Genomic DNA, 26,744 nt, shown 5'->3' on the forward strand with positions numbered 1-26,744 from the left:
ATATGACATCAAGGAAAAAAAAAGAAAAAGGAACTAAGAAATAACCCTTACTTTCCAAGTTTATACCTTCTTCTCATTTGATATCAAGGATGAGGAAGAGTGAGCCAAGTGAGAGTGGGAGAGAACATTCCTGAGTGAAGGACACAGAAGCAAGTGAAAATAGGTATAGCATTGAGTTTCAAGCACTAAACTGAAGGACAATCTAGAGCCAGATCACTGAGGGCCTTAAAAGTTATTTTAAGAATTTTGTTAGTAATAATTGGGGGAACTTGGGAGCCTTTAATTCATTTAAAGCTAGAGGGGCATCATCTGGTATGTTCCTTAGAAAGCTCATTCAGATGTCAGTGTTGTGAAGAATGAGTAGGGTTAGAGAAAAGGCAGGAGGACCAAGCAGGAAACTATTATTCAGGCAAGAGATCTTAGCTGAGCTAACATGGTGGTCGTGGGAATGGAAAGGGTGAAATGGTATTGGGAATTATAGAGAAAAAATTAGATTAAAAGGAAGAGCTTTCTGGCTTGAGTCACTGGGAGTTTAGCTCTGAGCAGGGAGAAAAGATAGATTTCAGTTAGATCTTCTTCCCCCGTCATACCAGGGGACATTTGACAAGGAATTCTCCAGCCCCAGATATCAAAAGTGCCCAAAATGGCAACCCCTAGAGCAGAGGGGAGTGTTGAGAATGAGAAGAGAACTGAGGATGAAATCCTAGAGAACTCCAGCCACTTAGAGGATGAGCAGAAAATCAGGCACTTCGGGATCCTGAAATGGAATCACCTGAAGAAAAGCCGTGGTCTAGGGGAACTTTCTCGGCTTAGGAATATTGGATTGAGTGCTGAAATACAGATTCTAGAATCACAGGCTCCTTGGGGGGACATGATGAGGAAAGGAAGTTGACCAGTTCTCCTGATGAATCCCTTCTCTGCTGTAGAAACATAAGAGACAGAGTTTGATGGGCTGATGGGATAAGCAAAGAACTTCATGAAAAGGGACTTTTCACCTCTACTTACCTTTTCTTAAAGGACATGAATTCCAAGAACATCAAGGAAACCCATGAAATGTTTGGGACATGGTCCTTATATATTTTAGAAAAACAGCAGGTTCAAACTCGCTGCAGAAGTTCGAGCCCTCTTCAAGTTCCCCCTCCTCAAACAACTGATAGGAAAATGGTAGGTCATTCTGCTCTTTCTCTTTGCTCCTCCAATAGAAACTGAAGCTTTTTTTTTTTTTTTTCACTCAGGGAGTGGTTTAGATTCAAATTTCACTGCTGGAAATGGCTTGAAATATTATGTAGTTATCTCTTTTGCTTTATGTTTTACTGGTGTAGTTTGGCATCTTTGGAGCTTAAGATCTATCTACATGTCAAGGTTGGCTTTGCTGTTTTAGGACACCCTGACCTGTACCTAAAAAGACTAAATAGGACTTGACTCCTCTGGTGAATATTGAAATGTATCTGTCTCATTTATCCTTTTAACTTACCATGTTTAATTCATGTTCCTAGAGAAATAAGAAAATGAATTTAAAGCTTTTACTTCATATTGGGCCCACTATAGAGGCCCAATAAATGTCAGTTGTTACTTGTTTAGTCAGCAATTTTAATCCTCAGTCTTGGTCAGGGTCAAAACTAAATTAACTTTGTGGGTCTAAGATTAGGAAAGAAAACAAAAATAACTGCCTTAAATTTAGATTTCAAATTAAATTACTTTTTTAAAGATTAAAGAAAGAGCCCGCGCCGCTCCTAGAGCTGCCAGAACATGTTTCTATTTTACTAAGGCTCTAGGAAAACATATTCTAGAGGCTGTACTGCCTAAAAACTGATGTACACTCACAACAATAAAGCCTCCCTTTCCTGTGAGTAATGGGTCCAGTAGTTGGTTTTGCTGCCTCTTCCTAATCAAGTAAGAGAAAAGAGAAAATAAAACATACCCACTAGCTTCCCAGAGAAACAGCTTCTTATTGAACTCAAGTAACAGTCTTGAAGTACATCAAACATCAAGATTTTAGGCTGCTGGAATGGAAAGGGGGGAAAAATCCGATTGTGGTGTCCAGAAGTTTCTTTGTTTTCTCCTGGATTCCATTCATGCTCGAAAGGGGACTAACCATTTAGAAGAAGGAAGAGGGAATGTTGATGGTGACTAGACATTTCTCAAACTAGAAGATGCTCTTATACTTCTGGGCAGTCTTGTTTATTTCCTGGAGAAGGCACAAGCCAAGTACTCCCCTGGGAAAACTTGAGCCAGAGATAATGTCCAGTAGCCACAATAACAACAACAATAACAACAACAACAAACTTCACACAGTTAGGACTGGGGTGGGGTGGTTTATATAAAGTGTGCACATCCTGTTTCCACATTTACTGTACCATCCCTTGGTCCGACACCACTCACTACTCAGCGCTTCTCATGCCCCCTGCTGGAGAAAGCAAATGCGCTTCAGAATTTGAAGGTAACCAAGCTTCCCATTTCCCTCCAACTCCTATCAGTCGGGAAAACCGTAAGGCAGAAGGAGCAAAGAGCCTTTTCTTTCTCTTGAATTTCTCTCCTATAGCCTCCTCTATGCGGTGTCCAAAAGGACTGCCAGATGCTCTTGATCCGAAGGAAAAGGATTAGGCCAGACTGAAAATGAGGGACTTTGAAGGAAATGCAGGATTCCAGCCCTTGGCTTCAGCCTGGGGAGGTGATGTCACCGCTTCTGCTCGGAGGGGACGGGGGTGGGGCTGCAGACAGAGAGAGAGAGAGAGACCGTGCCGCTCCTCCAGCTGCCAAGGGAGCGTTCTGAGCCCACGTCAGGGGAGGTGTCGAGATAAATAGGGTGCCGAAATGGCCGTGGCTGGCTGCGCTGGGAGCTGTGGGGTCCTGGACTGGAGCAGCCTGAGCGAGTTTGTGTCTTGGAGGCTGAGCGCTGGCCCTGCTGTTGCTTTTTTAGCTGGACGGCCGAGATTCACAGCCAGACCCCAGGGCCGCCTGTTGCTGCTGACTGGAGTTTGGGGAGGAAAACTCTTCAGTAACCCGAAGGATTTCCTCTTCGGAGAAGCAACAACGAAAGACTAGCAGGAAGAAAAGGGCACTTTCTGCCTATCTGGATCGCAGCGCAGGAGGGCAGTGCCATGCTCCTCTCCATCCTCGTGGCGTTGTGCCTGTGGCTGCGCCTGGCGCTCGGCGTGCGCGGCGCGCCCTGCGAGGCAGTGCGCATCCCCATGTGTAGGCACATGCCCTGGAACATCACGCGGATGCCCAACCACCTGCACCACAGCACGCAGGAGAATGCCATCCTTGCCATCGAGCAATACGAGGAGCTGGTGGATGTGAACTGCAGCGCGGTGCTGCGCTTCTTCCTCTGTGCCATGTATGCGCCCATCTGCACCCTGGAGTTCCTGCATGACCCTATCAAGCCGTGCAAGTCCGTATGCCAGCGCGCGCGCGACGACTGTGAACCCCTCATGAAGATGTATAACCACAGCTGGCCCGAGAGCCTGGCTTGCGACGAGTTACCAGTCTATGACCGTGGGGTGTGCATCTCGCCAGAGGCCATAGTCACCGACCTCCCGGATGGTGAGGCACTGGGAAAGATGGAGGGAGGCCAGGAAGTGCCTGGGGCGTCACTGCCACTTGAGAACTAGGCGGACCACATCTACAGCTGCCAGGGGGTGTTCAACATAGCACCCTCCTTTGCAGCACCAGCCTCAATTCCCAGGCTTGGAAGATGTGGGAAGGAATGGCAGAAGACTTTACTTATCAAGAATTTCGCGAGACTAGCAAAGAACATTTGGCGCTCCATGAAGGGAGGGCGAGGGGAAGATTTTGCTTACAAGGGAAACATTGGCAATGTTTTTATTTACAGTAATAGCAGAAATAATAATAGTAGCAAACAGATATTTCTGAGAGTGTGAATCAGTGTTAAACACAGTGCCTGTGGCTAGTTTAATGCTTTTACAAGTCCCACTGGGCATTTGGTGCTACTTTTTAAAACTTCTTTCTGAAAGAGCAATAATGGTCTTTACTCCCCACCAGGAGTAGGGTTTGCAATGTAGGCTGTTCCTTGCCAGATACTGACCTTTGTTTCATATTAAAGATGCTACCTAGTGTGGCATCAATTTAGTTAATCTCTTTTCAGCTTCTTTTCTCAATTTGCTGCTTGCTTGCTGCTTTTCTTTCTTTTTTTATTTTTTATTTTTGGAAGGAGAAAGTCTAAATTCACTTCTTAAAAGGAAACCTAAGAATAACTTTGCCTTCTTATATCCAGGCTTCCCCTAAGCTAGGTTACACCACATTAAAAGAGATTATGGTGTCACTTTAGAGTCATCTCTGAAGTTATACTTTAGTGGATTGCTCTGAACACAAAGGAGGCGTGGTTAAGTGGAGGGGTAAATTAAAAGTCCTCTCTAATTTAGAGTTTTAGAGAAAACACTTGTATTGTTTACATTTTATAAATGATAGCGATGCTTGGTTTTGGTTGTGCAACTCTGCACTGTTGTTGCACTGCAAAATGTGCAGTGAGGATTTGAAAATATTCTGATTATCTTGATTAAAGTGTTAGCTTGGAAAATAAATGTTTTACTATTACTTTCAGAGGAAGTGAACTCATTTTTTTTTCCTGGTTGGTTACATAGGTGTTCATTCACATCTATTTGTGCTTGGATAGGCAAAGTCTCACCTGAGAGACTTCTTACCTAAGCCTGGGGATGTCATTAATGAGAAGTAGCTGGCACCTGCCATTTTTATTACTAGTAGTAATCTTTTGCATTACTGTATTAGTTTATCTTTTCAAATCCTCTCGTATTCCAGTAGGGGGAACACACTCAGTCACTGACCACCTATCATGGCCCTGTTTATGTTTCAGATGTGAAGTGGATAGACATCACACCAGACATGATGGTGCAGGAACGGCCCCTTGATGTGGACTGTAAACGCCTAAGCCCTGGTAAGTTCTTTCCCCATTGGCTCCCTCTCCTTCTCAGAGTGATTTCTGTATCCCTTCTCCCACTTTTTAAAGTTCTCTCTTTTGCCTTTTTTAGATCGGTGCAAGTGCAAAAAGGTGAAGCCAACTTTGGCAACATATCTGAGCAAAAACTACAGCTATGGTAAGTCATCTGCTAAAACCAGTTACTTTTGAGACTTGGAAAACTACAAAATTGAAAAGGCCCGATCTGCTAGTCACAAAGTAAAAAGAGGCTTGATGATTCTTCTAGATGATTATGTCGGTTCTGGACAGCAAGATAATTATTGTAAAACTTCTTGCCTTTCTGAGTAGATCAAAACAAACAAAATAAATTACCCAGGTGAGAACACTGTTTAAATAATACATTGATCTTGGTGAGAAATGCTGCTCAGCAAATGACCTGTTCCCTTATTCTCATCCTAAGATTTTATTGCTACAGGAAAGATGGAGATGTGGTCCATGGATTTGACTGAGGCCCAGAAAATTGAGGTCCAGAGGCAAGAGAATTAAGACTAGCCCCTCTATCTTTTTACTTATAGTTACAAATATTTAAAATCTTAAAAATATTGTGGAGAAATATATTGTTGAATATTATTAGATGAAACTCTATGACTACAGCATTGAAATACTTTAAATGCCCTCCTCTTTTTTATTTGAAAGTACCATTCAGCAGTCTCTTCAAAGAAAAAAAAAAGTCAGTCATGATATTTTAAGTGTTTCAAGTAACTAAGTCTACTAGCATAATTGGAAAGTAAATTTAACTAAAAACATTTTTTTCAAAATGCCTACTTGGGCTATTTTATACTTTATTGCATATCTTAAGTTATTTTTACTGAAGTAACAGGAAACGAAGGAAAGATATTCAAGTCACTCCCTAATTTAGTTTTCATATTTCAAATTTAAATTTTATATCAAGCTTAGATTCTATAGCATTCACAAAGGTAGGAAAATCATGACTGTTTAGAAAGCTGAAAAAATAATCAGAACTTTAGATATCAGATTTGAGAATCATACATAACCAACATGGATAATTCAACATTCATACACAACAACAACAGAAAATACATTATTTTTTTTCCAGTAGACTTTTTTCTTGAAAACTGTTGTGCGTAGATGTTGTCTTACTCTGACCTACTTAGTCCCTCATCTGCCAAAATCCAGGTGCTAATCAGTTTCTCTGCCAAGCTGTTCTCTGGGGTGTCACAGCCTTGGAACCACCTTGATGATGGAACATTTTCTTTTCAACTACTTTTGGCTCCATCTAAGCCAGCTTTCTAGGAAGGAATCCAAGAATGACCCATATTAGGTTGATAACAACTCCATAGGAGGCAGTGATAATAGTAAGGAACCAAAGAAGTCAGAATGTAAAACTTGATCAAAGACAGTGACATTAGCAGCCATCTGTAATAACAGTTCTATCTCTCCTCACCCTGGGCCTTACTTTGTCGATCTGTGAAATTAAAGGATTGAGAACAACAGTCCTCAGAGATTCCTTGCAGTTGTTATGACTCTAATAAATTCTCTCTGTAAAACAGAAGAAGTTGAAGCATCAGATGGGTGATGGAAGGAATACAGACTTTAAAAGTGACTTCGGAGCCTGAGAATATATGATACTCACTTCAAATCATCACAGGGGAATAAAAACACATAAATATGTTTCTGTGAAATTTTTTGCTGACCTAAGGCAGAACCCAAACTAAAGACTGCCTTTGGCTTGCTTTACCATCTGGCAGCATGATTCAGAACTTTGTAGACAATGTTGACAGCATGGGATGCCTTGCATTTAGCATATGGGCTTTTTTTGCCTGCATCAGGGTTGCTTGGACATGACCATAATTATAGGAGTGATTGTTTAAAGAGAGGCTTAGGATTTGGCATGAAGGCTCCATCCCTAGCTTTAACCCAAGGCTTCAATGACTCTTTTTCAATTTTTAAATTTTAGTTATTCATGCCAAAATAAAAGCCGTGCAGAGGAGTGGCTGCAACGAAGTAACTACAGTGGTGGACGTAAAAGAGATCTTCAAGTCCTTGTCACCCATCCCTCGAACACAAGTCCCGCTCATTACAAATTCCTCCTGCCAGTGTCCACACATCCTGCCCCACCAAGATGTTCTTATCATGTGTTACGAGTGGCGCTCAAGGTAAGCTCAACAGCTGAAGAATATGTACGCTGCGCACAGACATATGAAATGCATTTAGCAGTCGTGGCTTTAAAAACAACAACAGGACAGCACTAGTAGTTCTGAAAAAGTAGTTTTGAACAGACGAAGGGTTTTTTTTTTTTTTACCCCATTTCATTTCATTTCTTTCTTGGTGTGTGAATTAAATCCTTAGAGAATGAAAGAAAGTAGAAATGTATTTAAATAAAATTTTGGAAAATCAATTTCAGAATTCATTAAGTGATTTCAAAATCATATAAGCAATTTAATTACTTTGAGGAAGAACAGTTCTTCTCTAAACCATTCAATCTTAGCATAAAAAATACTGATTTTGGTTTATTTAATAACTTAAAAGTCAACTCTGGGACTATGGCTTCATAAATTTTTTATGTACACTTCACACTATTTGTTTTATAGAATATTGAATATATATGCACAGATTTTTAAAGGACTCTTTTTTTTCTGGATACTGGGGATTTAATCTAGGGGTAATTTGCCACTGAGCTACATCCTCAGTACTTTTTTAGTTTTATTTTGAGACAAAGTCTCACTAAGTTGCTGAGGGCCTTGCTAAATTGATGAGGCTGGCCTCAAATTTGTGATCCTCCTGTCTCAGCCTTCTGACTTTCTGGGATTACACACATGCTCCCATGCTCCACTGCACTCAAGTTTTTAAGGTGACTTCTGAATCCAGGAATACATGATTTCCAACTCAAGTCATCACAAGGCAAAGTATAAGTAAATAAATGTTACAGCCCAGTTTCTAAAGTGTACCCCATAACATCCTGCAAATACTTTCTAGCAAAATCACTCATTTTTATGTAATAAGCAATCCCTTTGATTCTCTACCATCCATGATTCTCTGTTTCTTCTTGGTATAGCCCAAGATTCCATTCCTCCAAACAGGAAATAAACATTTCCTTCAAAACTGAGTTCACTTGAATGATTTCTCATTCCGTATTCTATCAATACCAATGTACCTCCTCATACGTTGCCTTACATTCTTGGCTTTCAGGCCGTCCTTCCACTTACATGTTGTCTCTGATAGGAAGTCAGCTGTGTTTCTGGGTTTGTGTCTGTTTGCACTTGCTATTGCTAGATGCTAGTCATTAAATTCTATTTGAACAGACAAAGGGGTTTATTACCCCATTTCATTCCAAATTTTTTGGATGGTTGGGATGTATGTCTTCACAAATGGTATTCATGATCATTTGGAAAAAGAATCTGGTAAGGGCATGTAAAGGGGATTTTGGAAATAAAAGTGATGAGAGGAGATCTGTCTTAAAAACTTACAAAACTAGTATTAAGCTACACTTGTTGAAACCATGTGGTTGCTAGAGTAGATGTATAAATTTAAAAAAATCTCAAGAGATTTCAAGGCATAAAATGACTTTTTATTATGAAAGAAATGTGGTAAATTGGTAGGAAACAAATATTATTTAGTAAATGCTGCAAATAAGCTTATTTGCAAAATTAGTGTTTTTCACTTTATACTGTACTATAAATTTCAAATAGACTCAATTGATAAATATTTCACAAACTTAATCAAAGATGATGAAATTAGGTGATTAAATATGTGAGATCTGAAAGGCAAGAACTTTGTAAACAAAAAAGTAATATAAGAAATTGCAGGGAAAAATATCAATGCACATAATGGACTACATAACACTGTATACTCAAAATAACAAAAATAGACTGGTAAAAGTTGAGAAAAATTCTTGAGGAGGATATGACAAGTTTTGTGACCTTGCTTTATAAAAAGTTCACACAACATTTAAAATGTTGAGAACACAATATAGAAATATGCATACATAAATCCATGCAGCCAAGACCTTGAAGAAATGCAAATAGTAAATAAAGTTTGGGGTGGGATGTTTTCTCTCCCATGTGGAAGCTAGAGAGAAAAAGGGAATTTAAAAGGGGGCTCATGAAAATAGAAGAGAGAACAACAGAATACAGGAGGAGGATGGAAGGGGTGGGAGGAGGGGAGGAAAAGGAAAAGTACTAAGGAGTGAAACTGAGAAAATTATGTTAATTGCATGGACAACATGTCACAGTGAATCAACTATCATGTATAATTATAATGCATTGATAAAAAAATACCTTTTTTTAAAAAATAGTTTTTCCTAGCTGTCAGTGGATCTTTATTTTATTTATATGTGATGCTGAGAATCAAACCCAGTGCCTCACACCTGCTAGGCAAGTGCTCTACCACTGAGCCATAACTCCAGCAAATGCATTTTTACCTAATTCTTAATGTTAGTGAGTTGGATGGAAGTACAACCATTTTGAAAACAGTTTGGTACTCTGTATGTAAATCTTAAAAAAAAAATCAAAATCCTTTGACCTAGTTATTCTACTTTCAGAAATCTGTCTTAAGGAAATAATAATCCAGAGCACACTACTATATATAAGGATATTCAACACAATCCTGGTAATAATAGCAGGAAACAAAAGGAAGAATTCAATAGTAAAGAAATGGCTAAATGAATAATCAAAGTTGTAATATTATATTATTTAAAATTAATCTTTGAATTTTCCTAATTATATCAGAAAATGAATATAATGATGAAAGGAAATATACAGTAGTTTATGAAATACAATGTGCTCTAAAATACATATACATATGTATATATGTGTACGTATATATTCTGTGTGTGTGTATTTGAAAAGAATGGATTATAGGGATAAAGTTATTGAAACAAATTTTAAATAATTTTTTGCATTTTTAAGCTTTTTACTTTTATAAAGTACTGAGATAAATTTCTTTCTTTCAGGATGATGCTTCTTGAAAATTGCTTAGTTGAAAAATGGAGAGATCAACTTAGTAAAAGATCCATAGTAAGTATAATTAGCAATACTCTGAATATGTATGCAAATGCATGTAACTAAAATCAATACAATTTGAGAATTCTTCACATTCTTTATGTCCAAGCTCTCATGGGAACTGGTACCAGTATCTGTCTTTTGAATAAGTAATTAAGTATAGGTATTAATACTTGGATTTTTATCAGAAGTCTATCATTCAGCTTCAGAGTTGGTTTTTGTGTTCAATTATAATGTACTTTTATTTCTAAATTAAATTATTCTTTGGTTTTCTTATTGTATTACAATTTAATTGTTTTATCAAATAAGATATTGAGTAGAGTTAATACCTACTGGGATTAAAACCAACATATAGGGATGCAAACATCTAGTTCAAAAATGTATACCATCACTATACTATACTATTTATACCATCACTAAGCAACTCAGTGAGACCCTGTCTCTAAATAATTATACATAGCAAAATCTTTCTCTATTTAAAATATTGTAAGGTTATTATTAAAAAAACACAGATAACCAAATCCATGATTTTAGTGGTAACACCATAGAGATACCAATAATTCAGTTAAAGGAATAAGCATAGATTTTTTTGCCTCAAGATGAGAAATCAGGTAATTGGTTTGAAACTTTCAAAGCATCCCCTCTCTTGAAGGTAAGCTTAGACATATTTAGGAGAATTCATGTTTTCCAATCCACAGAACAGACAGCTCCTGCCCATATTCTTTTAATTTGAATGAATAAGAATTCTCAGGAAAGGCAAGAATATATATTAATTGACTTATGGAGAATGTAGTTACAACACAGCATCCCCTGCTCAGAACATGTCTGAATAAGAGCATGCTCAGTGCTACTAGAAAGAAATTGCTCTATTAGCAGAATTGTTTTCCTGATTTCCAAGACAACAGTAATCTAAAGACATCAATGGAAAAGGCAAGTTGGCCAAAGGACCTAATGTTGCTGAGAGAGAGAGAAAAAAAAAAAAAGTTCAAGAATCACAGTTTGGGTGGCAAATATTCCAATATACTTCCCCATGTGAAAGTAACATGCAGTAATGAGTTTGGTATTCTAGAACATATTAGAATTATGCCCTAGGAAAGTAGGAAGACTATTTTCCTTTTTCATTACATTTCTAGTGCCCGCTCACATTTTTGCTGAATGAAATATACTCTAACAAGAAAGGAACAGGAAAATATGTATTATAATATAAAGCAGTGTCTATTCAAGTGGATTGATTTTCAGTTGTCACTGTGTAGAAATGTTGCATTATAGGGCTGGTGGTCAAAACATATGGGTGCAGGTCTGGGGCCCTGGAGACAGTGCGTGAACTTGAATCCTGGTTTAAGTATTTACCAACTATATGGCCTTCTGCAGATAGTCTCTGTGTGCTTATTTTCTGTTCATGACAGTGTTGCCAACTTTGTGAGTTTCAAAGAAATGAGCACATGTTGACTTCTCCATATATTGGGCACTTTCCAATTCACCTGGTATTTGACAAGCGTTTAACACTTAAATCCAGTGGCTATTATAATTGTCATTGTCATGATATTATAGTGAAACCTTTGCACTGACCCCCCCAAAAAAAATTGCACTTGTAAATGCTAATACTAGTGATTTTGGGCACAGTGCAGTGGCGCATGCCTTTAATCCCAGCAGCTCGGGAGGCTGAGGCAGGAGGATCTTGAGTTCAAAGCCAGGCTCAGCAAGAATGAGGTGCTAAGCAACTCAGTGAGACCCTGTCTCTAAATAAAATACAAAATAGGGCTGGGGATGTGGCTCAGTAGTTAAGCGATCCTGAGTTCAATCCCCTGTACCAAAAAAAAAAAAAAGAGAGAGGTGCGATGTATTTCACAGTCAACTTTGCAAATTTTGCCTCCCAGCAGTGGGAAGAGAGGCTGCAGGAACAGCAGAGAACACTTCAGGATAAGAAGCGAACTGCCGGACGCACCAGTCGTAGTAATCCACCAAAACCAAAGGGAAAACCACCTGCTCCCAAACCAGCCAGCCCTAAGAAGAATATTAAAGCTAGAAGTGCCCAGAAGAAAACAAACCCCAAAAGAGTGTGAGCTGACTGCTGTCCTAAATGGAGACTTCCTTACTGATGAGGCCAGGCCTTGCCTGGGACAGCCTGTGTAAGGCCACGTGCCCCTTGCCTTAACGACTCACTGCAGTGCTCTACATAGACACATCTTGCAGCATTTTTTTTTTCTTCATGATAGGCTTCAATTTCTATTTCTAAGGCACCACAAGCCATACTGATAGGTTTGCCCTTTGGTATGGAAGGTGTAATAAATAAAGTTGGTGGGAAGCGTTTTGCATTCAGAGTAGTCTGTGTGCATATTCTATGTGGTTTCCATGTGGAGGAAATATGCTTTTGTTCTTAGAATCTGACCTAATATGAGTGTTGTAAAACTAATGCCGTATTTCAAGCAAAGTGCTGATTTTTTTTGGACAAAATATTTGGTTTCTGCTAAAATGTTAACAATATTTGAAAATGTGATGGAAAACATAATGCTTCTGAGGAAAGCAAGAGAAACGGATGTTTAAAAGATCTTTATGTGTTTAATGTCTGCACAAAGATTTTTGTGATGAAGGTGGATTTTTGAAATATCTAGAGAAGGAAGACATGGAAAATGGTAATGTGTATTTGTAAGACTTCCAGCTCTGTTTTTTAGGTAAAAGCTCTTTTAAAAAAATCTAAAATAATAACAAACAAATAAATAAAAAGGAGAGGCAGAGAGACAATGCCTGGATTCTTGTTTTTACCTGCTGTGTTGAAGATGCTCTGATCTCAGAGTCATGATGCTTCTTGTCAGTACCCTCCAAGCAGCACCAGAAACAGTGGGTTGGTTTGTTCCGTTATGATTTAGGTCCCAATGAGTGGGTCAACCCTCAAATATTTTACACCCACCAGAGGTATAATGCTCATCCCCCTTCCCAATATATCCATGGATCATGATTGCCAAACCAGGGAAAATGTTCTCCCTGCAATTGCTGGTACTCACTGCAGGGCCTGTGGGTTCTCAACCTGCTGATCCTCAGCCTGCTATGGCATGGCCACCACAGCTCTGTGTTTGGGGAAGAGGACAGAGGCCACTCGCCCACTTGTTCCACTACGTATGGAACTAGTGGAAAAATCTGAAATCTTAAAAGACTGATTTCTCCTTTAGATTGGCCATGGTCCTTACTTCTCAGGAGATGGGTAAGTTAAATGAGTTTTTACAAGATCTTTAATGAGATGACTTAATCTCTGTACTCTGTGTGTTTGATTAACCCCTAAAGATTAACCAGGCCACTGTGTGGTTTTTATGAAAAGGCTGAACATAAGCGTAGCCTTCATTGAGGGTGACTTCACACTTCTAAGTACCCTTGACCTACATGATAGTACTTAATTATTCACCAGACCCAGGCTTACTACAGAGTCAGTCCTGACCTCTGACCACTTGAAGGAATATCATAAGCTCTATTCATCCTACGGTTTCACTTTAATTTAACTATTCTACTCTCCATACTTTTATTAATATATTAACAGTACATTGTTGATAATGAAATATATTCTGAGAAAGCATATTTCAAGGCTACACACATTGATTGTTCAAAATGGTCTACAGTAAGTGTATTGTTCAATGAACATGTGCTACTTTTCTTTCTTTCTTTATTTTTGTATCAGAGGTTGAACCCTGGAGCACTTAACCACTGAGCCACATCCCCAGCCCATTTTTTTATTTTATTTTGAGACAAGGTCTTGCTAAGTTGCCTAGGGCCTCACTAAATTGCAATCTTCCTATCTCAGCCTCAAGAGCCACTGGGATTACAGGAATGCACCACTGTGTCCGACCATGTGTTACTTTTATAATTACAGGATGCCTCAAAAATAACATCAACGATGCAGAATGTAGTATGGTTTAAAGCCACGCAGACGTGCAAGCCTGGAAACTATTCTATTGATCATGTGTGTTAGTCTGGGTCCTCGGAGAAGCAGGTGCCAAAACAGAATTAAGTGCAAAAGAATTCTAGTAGAGGAAATGCCTGAGGGAGAGAAAGGGAAGGGAACCAGATAGGGCTGGGAGCACAATGCATGGCCACCTTGACTAAATGAGATGGGAAACTTTGGGTGGAAACATTCCAGACTGCAGTCCTCTCCAAGGATGGTTTGGCAAGGCTACTCTTGAACCAAAGTTACCCATAAAGGAGTCCCTCATCTTCCAGGGACAGCTCTTCCTAGGCAGCCTCCTGTTATGTCATCACTGAGGGAACAAAATATAGTACTACAATCCAGGATTTCAGAATGCTGCAATTGGACACTTGGGCTATGGCCCATGTGGATGGTCCTGTGATTCCGATTCTCATCATCATCACAATATGATAATCATAAAAATCTTAAAAGTTTACCACCATGTTTCCCATCATAATCTATAAAGCAGTGGTGTCAACAAAATGTCCCTGTTGATGTCAGTAATTGACTTCTACACTATTTGAATCCTTAGATGTTAAAGATGCTTGTCTTGAAGCTTTTTAATGTATTTTTGGTTCGAGTTTATTGAAGAGTCGATAGGCTGATCAAAACTACAGAGCTCCCAGTACTTCTACCTAAGAGATTTCTCTTTCTACTAAAATGTAAGGAAAGAAATATGTTTAAGAGACAACTAATGGCAGTAACAAAGTCCATGAAATGTGCAGTTTTGCCTTTATAGGTCCAGGCAGCACAAGCATGAGCCTAATATCTTTAGTGGTGATATTTACATGAGAGAACAGTTTTACAACTAGATAATTCTAAAATACACTATAGTGACACACAGATGAAAATTATTTTATAATGGCAATCTCAGGTCTCTTTGGTGATACACTTTGAAAAGAGAAAAGCTCATATTATATTAGCAATTAAATTTAGCTAAAAGAAAAGCCTCAAACCCAGAGGGCCGTTACCAAATCTTACAAAACAGTTCAGAACTTGAATAACATAACGAGGTGTAAAGAACTGAGGTTAAACAAGAAATGGAATTATGAATAAAATCCCATCGTGGTTCCAAAGGCAATGTAAAATACCATTGTTGAATCAAACTGGTGGAGTTTTAAAATTCATTAACATACTTAAGCTTCTAATAATTTTGAATATTTATTATGTCACTGAAGTATCTCAGCAGCTGGAAATTACATGGATGATTGCTGAGTCAATTTTCTGCCTTTACTAAAAGCATAATTTTTTTTTTGGTGGTACTGGGTGGGGAATTGAATGCAAGGCCTTGTGCAAGCTATAACCTCAGCCTCTAAAAGCATAAAAATCTGAACACATGTTCATTAAACAATACACTTCTCATGAATGAGCAAGTTTAAACAGTTGAGGCAGGCATCAGTGTCAGCGAATCCAACCCAGTGGGCAGAAAAGGCACCAGGAGACCCAGCCTAAGTGCCTTCAAATTTAGGATAGTATATTTTACAAATATGTCCATTTTATGCAGGGTGCCTCCTTACAGGGAACTGGATCCAAGGAAGTCCAGAGTTAGGTTCCAACCAAGAATGCTTCAGGTATTCTGTCTTGGAAAGGGGTTGGAGAGACTACAATTTTGGGGGATCTTAAATGTCTCTCAAGGGCCCATGTGTTTAAGGCCTGGTCCCTGGCCTCCAGTCCATGGTGTTACTGGGAAGTGGTGGAGTCATCAGGAGGTGGGGCCTACTGGAATAAACTTAGATCGTTGGGAATGTTCCCTCTAAGTGTGTGTTGGGATTCCCACCTGTTCGTTTATTTATTTATTTATTTAAGCAGCTTGTTCCTCCATGTGCTCCCCATCATAATTTGCTCCCTTGCCACAAGCTTAAGCAATGGGGCCAATAGACCAAGGACTCATACCTCTGAAACCCTGAACCAAAATAAACCTTTTCTCTTTTAAAGTTGATTATCTCTAGTATTTTCTTATAGTAATAGAAATCTGACTAACCCAGGGATTCAGTACAGTCATCAAAGGGACTCTGGGTTCAGGATCAAGGCACATGGCTAAGCAAAGACTCAAGGATGGGGATCATTTTACCTAAAGGAATTTGTAAGATTCCAGAACCCAATTCTGTTTGGCAGTTGGGATAGAGGTACTTCCTGCATAGGCACCCCCTTTCTTTTCTCAGTCTGTCCCTGCATTTGAGTCCACTTCCCATCCTCTACTATCCTGTGTAAGTGTGTACTTCCTCATGCTGACAAGTCTTAGTTCAAAGCTCCCACATGTTCCCACCTATTTTGCAGTTCTCACTTCTTCAGCCACAATAACTTCTTTGTTGTATTTTCTGCCTAAAGACCAGCTAAAATTCAAGACCAGGCTGCTGAGTGGTGGCTCTGAGAATTTTTCAGCCTTTTCTAACATTTTTCTCACAGGGGCATATTTATAGGTATTGCGAACAGAAGATATTTACAGGTACTGCAAATCCCATCCCCATAGGTCTGCCTCACAGCACCATATCCCACTCACTAACTTCAATCCCCTCAAGATTCAGAATAACACTAGTTTAGGCTGAATTGAACAAATCTCTATTTGAGCATTATTGGATTTCTGATTATTCACCTCTATCCAAAAGAAGTGACCTTTCTCTGTCTTGTATATAAAATCTTCATTCTGAAGGAGTCACCCATGTACACAACTGAGTGTAGAGTGCCATCTGCTGGTGAAGTGTAATATTACTGTTATAGAAGTTTTCAAAGTTCTGCACCATGCTTGATGAAGTAACAGTGTGCCACATAATGCAATCACCTGAGGATCATCCCGATATGAGCAGGCCATGTGGAACAGCAGATGACAGTACTCAATTTGAAGGAGGCAGAAAGGTGAAGAAAATTAAGAAGGTAGAGATTCCTTTTTTTTTAAAGAGAGAGAAAGAATTTTTTTTTAATTTTTATTTTTTATTAGTTGCTGGAGACAATACAATGATCTTGACATATCATACATTTGATTCAAATGGGGTATGAATTCTCATTTTTCCACGTGTACAGATTGCAAGATCACATTGGTTCTACAGCCAGGTATATTCATACAGCAATACTAGTGTCTGTTGTATTCTGCTCCCCTCCCCTCCCCTACCATCACCTCTCTCTACCCAATCTACTGTGACACATTTCTCTCTCTAAAAGAGAGAATTTTTAATATTTATTTTTTTAGTTTTCGGTGGACACAACATCTTTATTTTTTTTATTTTTATGTGGTGCTGAGGATTGAACCCAGTGCCCGGTGCATGCCAGGCAAGCATGCTACCGCTTGAGCCACATCTCCAGCCCATGTGGTGGAGATTTCTTACTATGCTTATTTCTCTGCATAATTTAAAGGAAGCCAATGATTGATTTGACTTTTTTAAAAAATGCATGAAGTGAGTAATCTATTACTAATATTAGATGGCCAAGGATTGTATCTCAATATTGTTAATATTAGGATTTAGAAGGTAAGATGGAATGTTAATCATACAACGTGACCTTCACTCACTTGATGCCCACTATGTTCTCTTGAGTGGAATGAAAAGGAGCTGTTCCAGCAGTGCTAGCTAGCATACTGGGAAGTGCACACAACACTGTACATAAGCTTAAGAGTGGACCACTGCAGCAAACATCCAGACTACATCCCCAGATGGGGGAAAATCAATATCAATAAAAACTTATTTTTTTAACATTTTCTATTCCTGGAGATATTTTCATCATCTTACCATCACGATCCTGTAGTGAGATCACAAATTATGTAAATCTCTATCTATAAGTCATCTTCTCAGAAATGAGCCAACTTCTGACCAACTGCTAAATCTATCCTAGGGCTTTGTGTTATGCATTTCGCATGTAACGCCTCCGTAGCCTTCATTTGATCTATGCTATTCTCTTTTATCCCCTATTCCATACTCCTCTCAAGTTATCATGTCATGAGCATTTATATATTATAAGCTACCTTATCCATTCTGGAAGATAAGATAAAAATAAACATCCAGATTTGTTTGGGGAGGCTAAAGTTTTATTGTTCATAACCATGCATTTTTTCATCTTGAGATGAGGATTTCCTCCAAACAAGGACTTTCTTATTATTCCTCCCCGGAAGCTGTGACACACAATTATATGATGATGTGAACCTAGGCATTATCTTCTTACAGTTCTATGAAAAGAAAGAATACATTTAATAAAGTCAATGTCAACACTTTATGCTATTTGTAAAACAGCTAGGAGTTTCCATACTGAAGTCTTGAACAAAAATTCCCTGACATGTGGTATAATCACAGAACTTAGGAGGTGGGTCCTTTTATTTTATTTATTGATTTTTAAAAAATGACAGCAGAAAGCATTACAATTCTTATTACAATATCTACCACAATTTTTCATATCTCTGTATATAAAGTATGTTGACACCCAATTCGTGTCTTCATACAAGTACTTTGGATAATGATATCCATCACATTCCACCATCCTTGCTAATCCCCTGCTTCTTCCCTTTCCATCCCACCCCTCTGCCCTATCTAGAATTCATCTATTCCTCCCATATCCCTCACCCTACTCCACTATGAGTCAGCCTCCTTATATCAGAGAAAACATTTGATTTTGGGGGGGATTGGCTAACTTCACTTAGCATTATTTTCTCCAATGCCATCCATTTATCTGCAAATGCCATGATTTTATTCTGTTTTACAGCTGAGTGATATTCCATTGTGTATATATGCTACATTTTTTTTATCCATTCATCCACTGAAGGGCATCTAGGTTGGCTCCAAAGTTTAGCTATTGTGAATTGTGCTGCTATAAACATTGATGTGGCTGTGTGCCTGTAGTATGCTGTTTTGAAGTCCTTCGGGTATAGTCTAAGGAGAGGGACAGCTGGGTCAAATGGTGGATCCATTCCCAGATTTCCAAGGAATCTCCATACTGCTTTCCATATTGGCTGTACCAATTTGCAGTCCCACCAGCAGTGTATGAGTGTACCTTTTTCCCCACATCCTCACCAGCACTTATTGTTGTTTGTATGCATAATAGCTGCCATTCTGACTGGAGTAAGATGATATCTTAGAGTAATTTTGATTTGCATTTCTCTAATTGCTAGAGATGCTGAGAATTTTTTCATATATTTGTTGATTGGTTGTATAGCCTCCTCTGAGAAGAAGTGTCTGTTTAGGTCCTTGGCCCATTTGTTGATTTTATTTTTTTTTGTTTTTGTTTTTGTTTTTTTTTTAGGTCTTTATGTAGAGATGAGTGCTCTATCTGATGTGTGAAGGCTAAACATTTGCTCCCAGGATGTAGGCTTCTGTTCACCTCACAGATTATTATTATTATTTTTTTTTTTGCTGAGAAAAAAAAATTTAGTTTGATTCCATCCCATTTATTGATTCTTGGTTTTAATTCTTGTGCTACAGGAGTCTTATTAAGGAAGTTGGGACCTAATTCCACATGATGAAGATTAGGGCCTACTTTTTCTTCTATTAGACATAGAGTCTCTGGTTTAATTCTTAGGTCCTTGATCCATTTTGAGTTAAGTTTTGTGCATGGTGAGAGATAGGGGGTTTAATTTCATTTTGTTGCACATGGATTTCTGGTTTTCCCAGAACCGTTTGTTGAAGAGGCTATCTTTTATCCAGTGCATGTTTTTGGCACCTTTGTCTAATATAAGATAATTGTCATTTTGTGGGTTGGTCTCTGTGTCCTCTATTTTGTACCATTGGTCTACCAGTCTGTTTTGATGCCAGTACCAAGCTGTTTTTGTTTTAAACCTATACATCATTCCGTTCATCATCAAGGATTTAAAAAGCAAGTAGTGGCCATTTCCTGCTCCCCCTGGCTGCCGTGTCTTGGAATCTGCCACGATGCCATGATGAAGACCTCTGTGCTCTTCGGCGGGTCCTTCCTCCTTTCTCTGATATTTTAGAATTATTCTGGACTCAAACCAGCAGGGACCTCCATCTGTTCTGATGATTGACTGACAGAATGAAAAGAAGGCCCTTTGATAATGACACAGAAGTTAAAATGGGTGACATTAGCCTGGGAGATGATTGTCCTGTAACAAGGATGCTCTCATTCAACTATGAGTTTTCTTATCCTATCATTTACTGTGGGATCAATAAATTTGTGTTCCAAGGGAATGATGTCTTCATATCATTTAAGGTCAATCACAGATCAACGTTGAATATCACCTATACCTTCCAGGTGGTTTGCTTTGTGAAGAGGCTTCAGTTCTCATCTCTGATGCCTTTTGGAATGAATGGGTATGATGCCAAATATGTTGGGTAATAGCTTTGAAGTGACAAAACAAGGGCAACCATTGTCAGCTCCCTTGACAAGCAAAGCATGTTAACCTAATTTTAGTGTTACAGTAAGGTTTTGAGTATTCATGAATCCCTGGACCAATAATGCCTGTGTAATGACTTCCTTTCTTCCCTGAGTTCTAGGAGCAAGTGGTGCACCCTCATCTGGGATTCAGTTTTGGTATTACTGTTGTTCTGTCTTCCCAAGATGAGTACCAATATGTGCTCTCTTTTAAAATAACCCTTCTGGAAGTTTTGGATAGTCTACATCTCTAAAATGTGATGTTTAAACATTTTAAATGAGTCAACTGGAAGTGGCATTACCATTGCAACTTTGTATGTGAAGCCAAGTTCATAATAAAGCTGCTACCATGTGAAAAATAAATAAATAAAACGTAATAAGGTGATGAACAAATTTTTGCAACAGGGTTAAAAAATATGAACTTGTCAGTAAGCACAGCATTCTATCCCATCGATTCAAGGACTCGAGGTTGACCCACAGGTCCAGAAGTGAATTGGAAGGAGCTGAGTAATACAACAGGACTGATCATGTGGCTATTCACTGGACACGTGGAGAGGCTGGAGTGGGAAGGATGGGGCATGGACTGGGGAAGCAGCTCCAGTTTCAGGGGGTCCAAAGGACTCTAGGAGCAAAGAAGCCCATGAAGAGTCTGACAGATTTATTGTTAGTGTTGCTGTATTTTATATGAAAGAAAAATTTGCTCTATTTTTATCTTTTGAAGAACATTATTGAAGACTTACTTTTAAGAGTCATGGCTAAGTGAAGTTAGCCAATTCCTGAAAAACAAATGCCAAATGTCTTCTCTGATGTAAGGGGGTGACCCAAAATGGGGTAGGGAGGAAGAGCATGAAAAGAAGATTACCACTAAATAGGGAAGAGAGGTGGGAGGGAAAGGGAGGGAGAAGGGGAATTGCATGGAAGATGGAAGGAGACCCTCATCGTTATACAAAATACATGTATGATAATGTGAGGGGGAAAAAAACAAAAATGTGTCACATTAGTTGGGTAGAGAGAAGTGATGGGAGGGGAGAGGAAGGGGGGGAGGGAAGGACAGCAGAATAAAATAGACATTATTATTGCTGTGTATATATATATATATATATATATATATATATATGACTGTATGACCAATATGATTCTGCAACCTGTACACTCAGAAAAATAAGAAATTATACCCCATCTGATTCAAATGTATGATATGTCAAGATCATTGTACTGTCAAGTGTAACTAATTAAAACACATAATAAAAAAAGAGTCATGAAATAGGAATCACATACATCTTCCTTTAAAAAAAGTCATAAGAATAGCCTAATTTTCCATCATTTGGGGAAACATTTTTAGGTGCTATTGCAAGGGATTCTTGTGTTTCTCTAAGGCACCATTCTTCCTTATTTTACTTTATTTTTTACCATTTTAATCATATACATATATGCATGTGTGTACATTATGTATGAAATAAAATATGCCATTGCAACCACTTATATGTGTAAATAAGTGGTGTTAATTACATTCACATTTTTTGTAACTATTACGATAATCTATTTCCAAAATTTTTCATCACCCTAAAAAGAAACTTTGCTTCTCATCAAGAATTTTTTTTTTCCTTTGCTCCAGGAAGTAACCTACAATCTTACTTTCTATCTCTCTGGTTGCCTTTTCTAAGTAACTCACAAGGCTGAAATCATTCCGTTTCTGTCCTTTTGTGTATGGCTTATTTCATATAGCAAAATGTTTTCTTTTTTTGTAATCTGCATTTTTTACTTGTTCTTTTTAAATATACATAAAAGTAGAGTACATTTTGACATACTATACACACATGGAGTATAACTTATTCTAATTAGGTTATACATGATATGGAGTTTCACATGTCACTATTCATATATGAACATAGGAAAATTATGTCCAATTCATCCTATTGTCTTTTCTAATCCCATCCCCCTTCCCTTTATTCCCCTTTGTCTAATCTAGTGAACTTCTACTCCTCACCCACACATACTCCGTTGTGTGTTAACATCCACATATCAGAGAGAACATTTGGCCTTTTAGTTTTTTGGTATTGGCTTATTTCACTTATCATGATAGTCTCCAGCTCTTTCCATTTACTGGAAAATGCCATACTTTCATTATTCTTTATGGCTGAGTAATATTCCATTGTGTATATATACTACATTTTCTTTGTCCATTCATCTGTTGAAGGGCACCTAGGTTGGTTCCATAGCTTAGTTATTGTGAGTTGATCTACTATAAACATAGATGTATCTATATCAGTACAGTATGCTGATTGTAAGACCTTTGGGTATATGTCAGGGAGGGGGAGAAATAAATCAAATGGTGGTCCTAGTCCAAGTTTTCTGAGGAATGTCCATACAAGAAAAATGTTTTCAAGGTTCATCCACCTCATGTTATGCATCAACACTTCATTCTCTTTTGTGGCTGACTGTTTCCTTGTATGGATGTATCACATTTTGTTTACTCATTCACCTGTTCATGGACATGGTTGTTACTGCCTTTTTGCTATTGTGAATAATTTTTCTATGTCATATAAACACACATTTGAATTCTGTTTTCAGTAATCTTGTGTAGGCATCCACTAGTGGAACTGCTAGTTCAAATGATAATTTCAGGCTTAATTTTTTGAGGAACTGCCAACTATTTTCCACAGCAACTACCTGGTTTACACTTCTGCCAGCTGTGTTCCAAGGAACCCATTCATCCACATTCTCACTACAGTTGCTGTTTCTCTCTTTTTGTTTCATTCCATTCATATATTAATGTGCATGATATTTTAGATTTTCTAGACAAAAGGTCTTGTTATCTGCCAATTTTATTTTTCTGCCACTTTGTTTTTCTTTTCCAATTTATTGCATGTATTTTATTTTTGCCTAACTGTCCTCCTTAGAGTTTCCAATACTATGTAAAATAGAAGTAACAAAAGTGAAAATCCTTGTGTTCATGATCTTAAAGAAAAATATTTTAGCCTCTTAACCCTGAATGTAACATGAGCTGCATAATTTTCATACATGGCATTAATCATATATTGAGGAATTTCTTTCCAATTTTAGTTGATTGGTCATTCTCGTTTATTGGTTGCTAGATTTTTGTTGAGTGCCTTTTTCTGCATAGTTGAAGTGATATCTGTCTTCCTTCATTCTATTAATGTGGTGTATTTCATTAGATAACTATCAAGTGTTAAACCATCTTTGCATTACAGGGATAAATATCACTTGTTCCTGGTGTTTTTGTGTTTGTCTTTGGACCTTAAGGGAGTCTTTGTAGCAACATAAACAGGGATCATTCTTCAAATCTCTGCCTTTAAGGTGGAGAATGCATTGCTCTTATCTTTGAAGTAATTCCTGATTAAAGTGATTTATTTCTGTTTTCTGTGGGTCCTACATGGTTTTTCTTCCTCCATTCCTCTCTTAATGCCTCAATTTGGGGTTTAGTTGATTTATTTTTGTCATACAACATTTTATTTCTCTTTTCTGTAAATTTTTAAAGTTATTTTCTTCATGGTCACCTTGGGAATTACCACTCATATTCCTAAGTTTATATTAATCTAGTTTGAATAATACCAACTTAATTTCAAAATTTCACCCCCCCGCCCCCCACTTTATCAGGGTTTGCTCTTGCTGAAGTGTAAAGACTGAGTTTGTCTTAGCCAGCTTAGAAAAGCACCACCATCAAATACCTCTCTGAGTCTCTGTGACTGTCCCTCTGCTGGCCCACTTCTTTAATGATTAGGCCATTGACAATTCTAAATCCATCTTCACTTCCTGCTTGTACTGAGTCTGTCCATGGACCAGCAGTGAAAACTTAGGGTCTTTTTCAGAGCACACATCTAGTTTTGGGTATGAGCATAGCCTTCCAAATTCTTCAGTGTGCCCTAGTATTCCTGAATGCCCTATTCCCAAGAATACTCTCTCCCCAGCTTTTTTTCCCTGAAGGTAGGTGATCAATTAATGCCTCAGTCATCTTTGACCCCAGGTAGTGGTGGGGTTTTCAGTCTCTACAGTGTTTTCGAGCATTGTCCACTTGCTTTTCCACCTGAGTGATTTTCCAGTGAACCGATTTCTGATTGAAGTCAAGAGGAGTGCCTTGTTCAGACAGTTTCTGGAAAGGGTACAGTAATGCCACAATTGTTGGTGAGTGAGGAGATCTGCTCTTTGGAACCAGAGAGTAGGGGTTTCCCTGGTAATTCAGGCCTCCATCTTTAGGACTGTCAGCTGGTGACACGGTGAGACAGGTCAAGTACAAAGGCCACAGAGGATTCATGTTATTTTAAGTTGCCGTTACATTGACGACCCACTCTCTTGGTTTCTGAAGATCTTTAGTGTCTGGAGTCCTGAAAAAAAAAAGTTGTTTCTAAAAGCCTCTTATTTCTTCAGTGTTCCTAGAAGGAGGGAAGCTTGGAGCTGCCTTTCTACCATTTTGGTGTCAACCACTCCAACAGATCAATTCAGATATCCTCTACCAAACATGACCAAATCACAACTCAAGGTAGTCCCTTCTAATCTGACCCTCTCTTCTGAATCCTTTCTCTGGGATTGATTAGATTATTTTCTCAGTTACTTAAATTGGGAAGCTTCATCCTTTTTTTCCCCTCAGTTCTTTAATGAGGTCATAGTCAATCATCAAGTCCTCTCTACAGTGCAAGTTTCTAAGAATTATCTGATCAGCCCACCTATCCGGAACTCTCATTTCTATATTGATTCAATCTTCTGTAATCTTTCCCATTGACATTGCCATGCCTCTTGCCTGCTTAGTGTGATCTCATTCTCCTTTCTGTATCTTATATGCATCTGAACCAAGCACTCATGCTTATCCCTAGAAGCCCTAGAACACACACTTATTTTCTATCTCTTGCTCTTGAATGTCCTAGCTTGTTTAGCAAAAGGACTGTGTATATTCAGTCCTGCAACTGTATCCTGAAGACAGCAACACTGAACACTGACCAAAATCCTAACCCTCTGAGTGATATGACAGAGTAGAGGACGCATATTAAGACAAACCAGCATCAAGATACACACACACACACACACACACACACACACACACACACAAGCATAAAAAAAAAATAAAGATGTTAGCCGAAAGACACTGCTAACAGAAGCTATAAACATATGTAGCTCTACCGAAAGCTTCCACAGCTGCCAATCATTTGTCACTTGTCATCCCATCAAGTTTGCATTTCCATGGAGGAAACAAGTTTTATTCAACTGATTTTGCATATTAACTGAACCCACAGTTCAAGCCAGATATAGGACACATATCAATTGAATGTTCACTCATGGTGTGATCATGCCTTGGTCTTTATTAGAGTGATAGTTATGGAAGAAGCTATACCTTGTTATGTTATATATATTTTATATAAAAATACTTTGATTCAGTATTCTAATGTCTGGATAAATCATAGCCTAAATTACAATACTAAGGAAGCAATAGGCTCTTCTCTCCCAAGGAATCTTTTTGAGTATGAAAGGGTTTCTCCATTTCATAGTTGTTACAGTTTAGAGATAAGATATCTTCCAAAAGCTCATATGTGAGAAAATGCATGAAATTTTAGAGCAAAATGATTGGGTTATGAGATTTTTAGCTTAATCATTGCATTAATCCCCTGAGAGGGATTAATTGGGTGGTAACTGTAAGGTGTGGCTGGAGGAGGTGGGTCATTGGGAATGTGCCTTTGGGGTTTGTATCTGCTTCTTGGTGGGATATCCTGAGCTGTTTCCCTCTACCACACCCCTCTGTCAGGATGTCCTTCCTCACCTTGGGCCCAGAGCAATGGAGCTCGCCTTCTAAGGATTGGGGTCTTTTGTTCACAGCAATGAAAAAGCTGACTCAAACAATAGTGCTTCTTGTTTTGCTTTGAATGCACCTCAGTTTGGCCCATGCAGGGGAGGATAGCACAACACTCAGGAAAAGGCTGCCAGCCACATGAGTCTGCAGCCAGAGCCATTATGGTGGAAACTTATGAACTTGGCCTCTAAAAAAAATAAGAAGCTTTGATGAAAGAAGTCATCCATCTCACACTCCATCTCCCATGTGGCCTACGCTGCTTAGTAAAGAAGGGGACTTAATGCACATACCTATTAGGTAGCTACCTCCATCCAACAAGTACTTATGATTTTTACTCTTCTGTTACATCACCATATGTCACCCACAGTTAGTAGGTTCTGCATTTCAAAATACTTAAGAGAACAGAGCTCCGGCTGCTGAATGAGACTCAGGATAGTCAAAGTAAAGGAAAGTGAAGTACAGGGACTTCATGAGACTCCCAAGGCTTGCAAACTCAGGGGTGCCTCATCCCACTGTCTCCATCTTGTCCCTTGACTGTAGATGCCCCAGCCTGACTACATGCAACTGAACTTCCCAAATCACTGGCATTATGAAGCTTGGGATTGTGAGGCTGCTGTGAAACAGCCTAGTATGTCTGGTAGTAAATATACTTTGTTTCAGAAATATGAGAATGGTTCTGATCTTCCCAGGACAGTCTTGTCTTAGACTTAGTCCCAGCAGCAGAGGGAAGAATACCAAAATTAAAGTGGTATATACTTCAGAGTACTTACT

General features: G+C 38.6%; 1 protein-coding gene across 1 annotated transcript; it reads left to right on the forward strand.

Moving 5' to 3' along the window:
- The first annotated feature begins 2,738 nt into the window (after window positions 1-2,738).
- Window positions 2,739-12,660, forward strand: Sfrp4 (secreted frizzled related protein 4). Its single transcript, XM_005319201.5, has 6 exons — window positions 2,739-3,546; window positions 4,835-4,915; window positions 5,010-5,075; window positions 6,876-7,074; window positions 9,870-9,933; window positions 11,796-12,660. The coding sequence occupies exons 1-6, from the start codon at window positions 3,102-3,104 to the stop codon at window positions 11,979-11,981; spliced, it is 1,041 nt and encodes a 346-aa protein (XP_005319258.1). The 5' UTR covers window positions 2,739-3,101; the 3' UTR covers window positions 11,982-12,660.
- Window positions 12,661-26,744: the final 14,084 nt, after the last annotated feature.

This window comes from Ictidomys tridecemlineatus, chromosome 2 (genome assembly GCF_052094955.1).
Source record: "Ictidomys tridecemlineatus isolate mIctTri1 chromosome 2, mIctTri1.hap1, whole genome shotgun sequence".
Classification (NCBI taxonomy): domain Eukaryota; kingdom Metazoa; phylum Chordata; class Mammalia; order Rodentia; family Sciuridae; genus Ictidomys; species Ictidomys tridecemlineatus.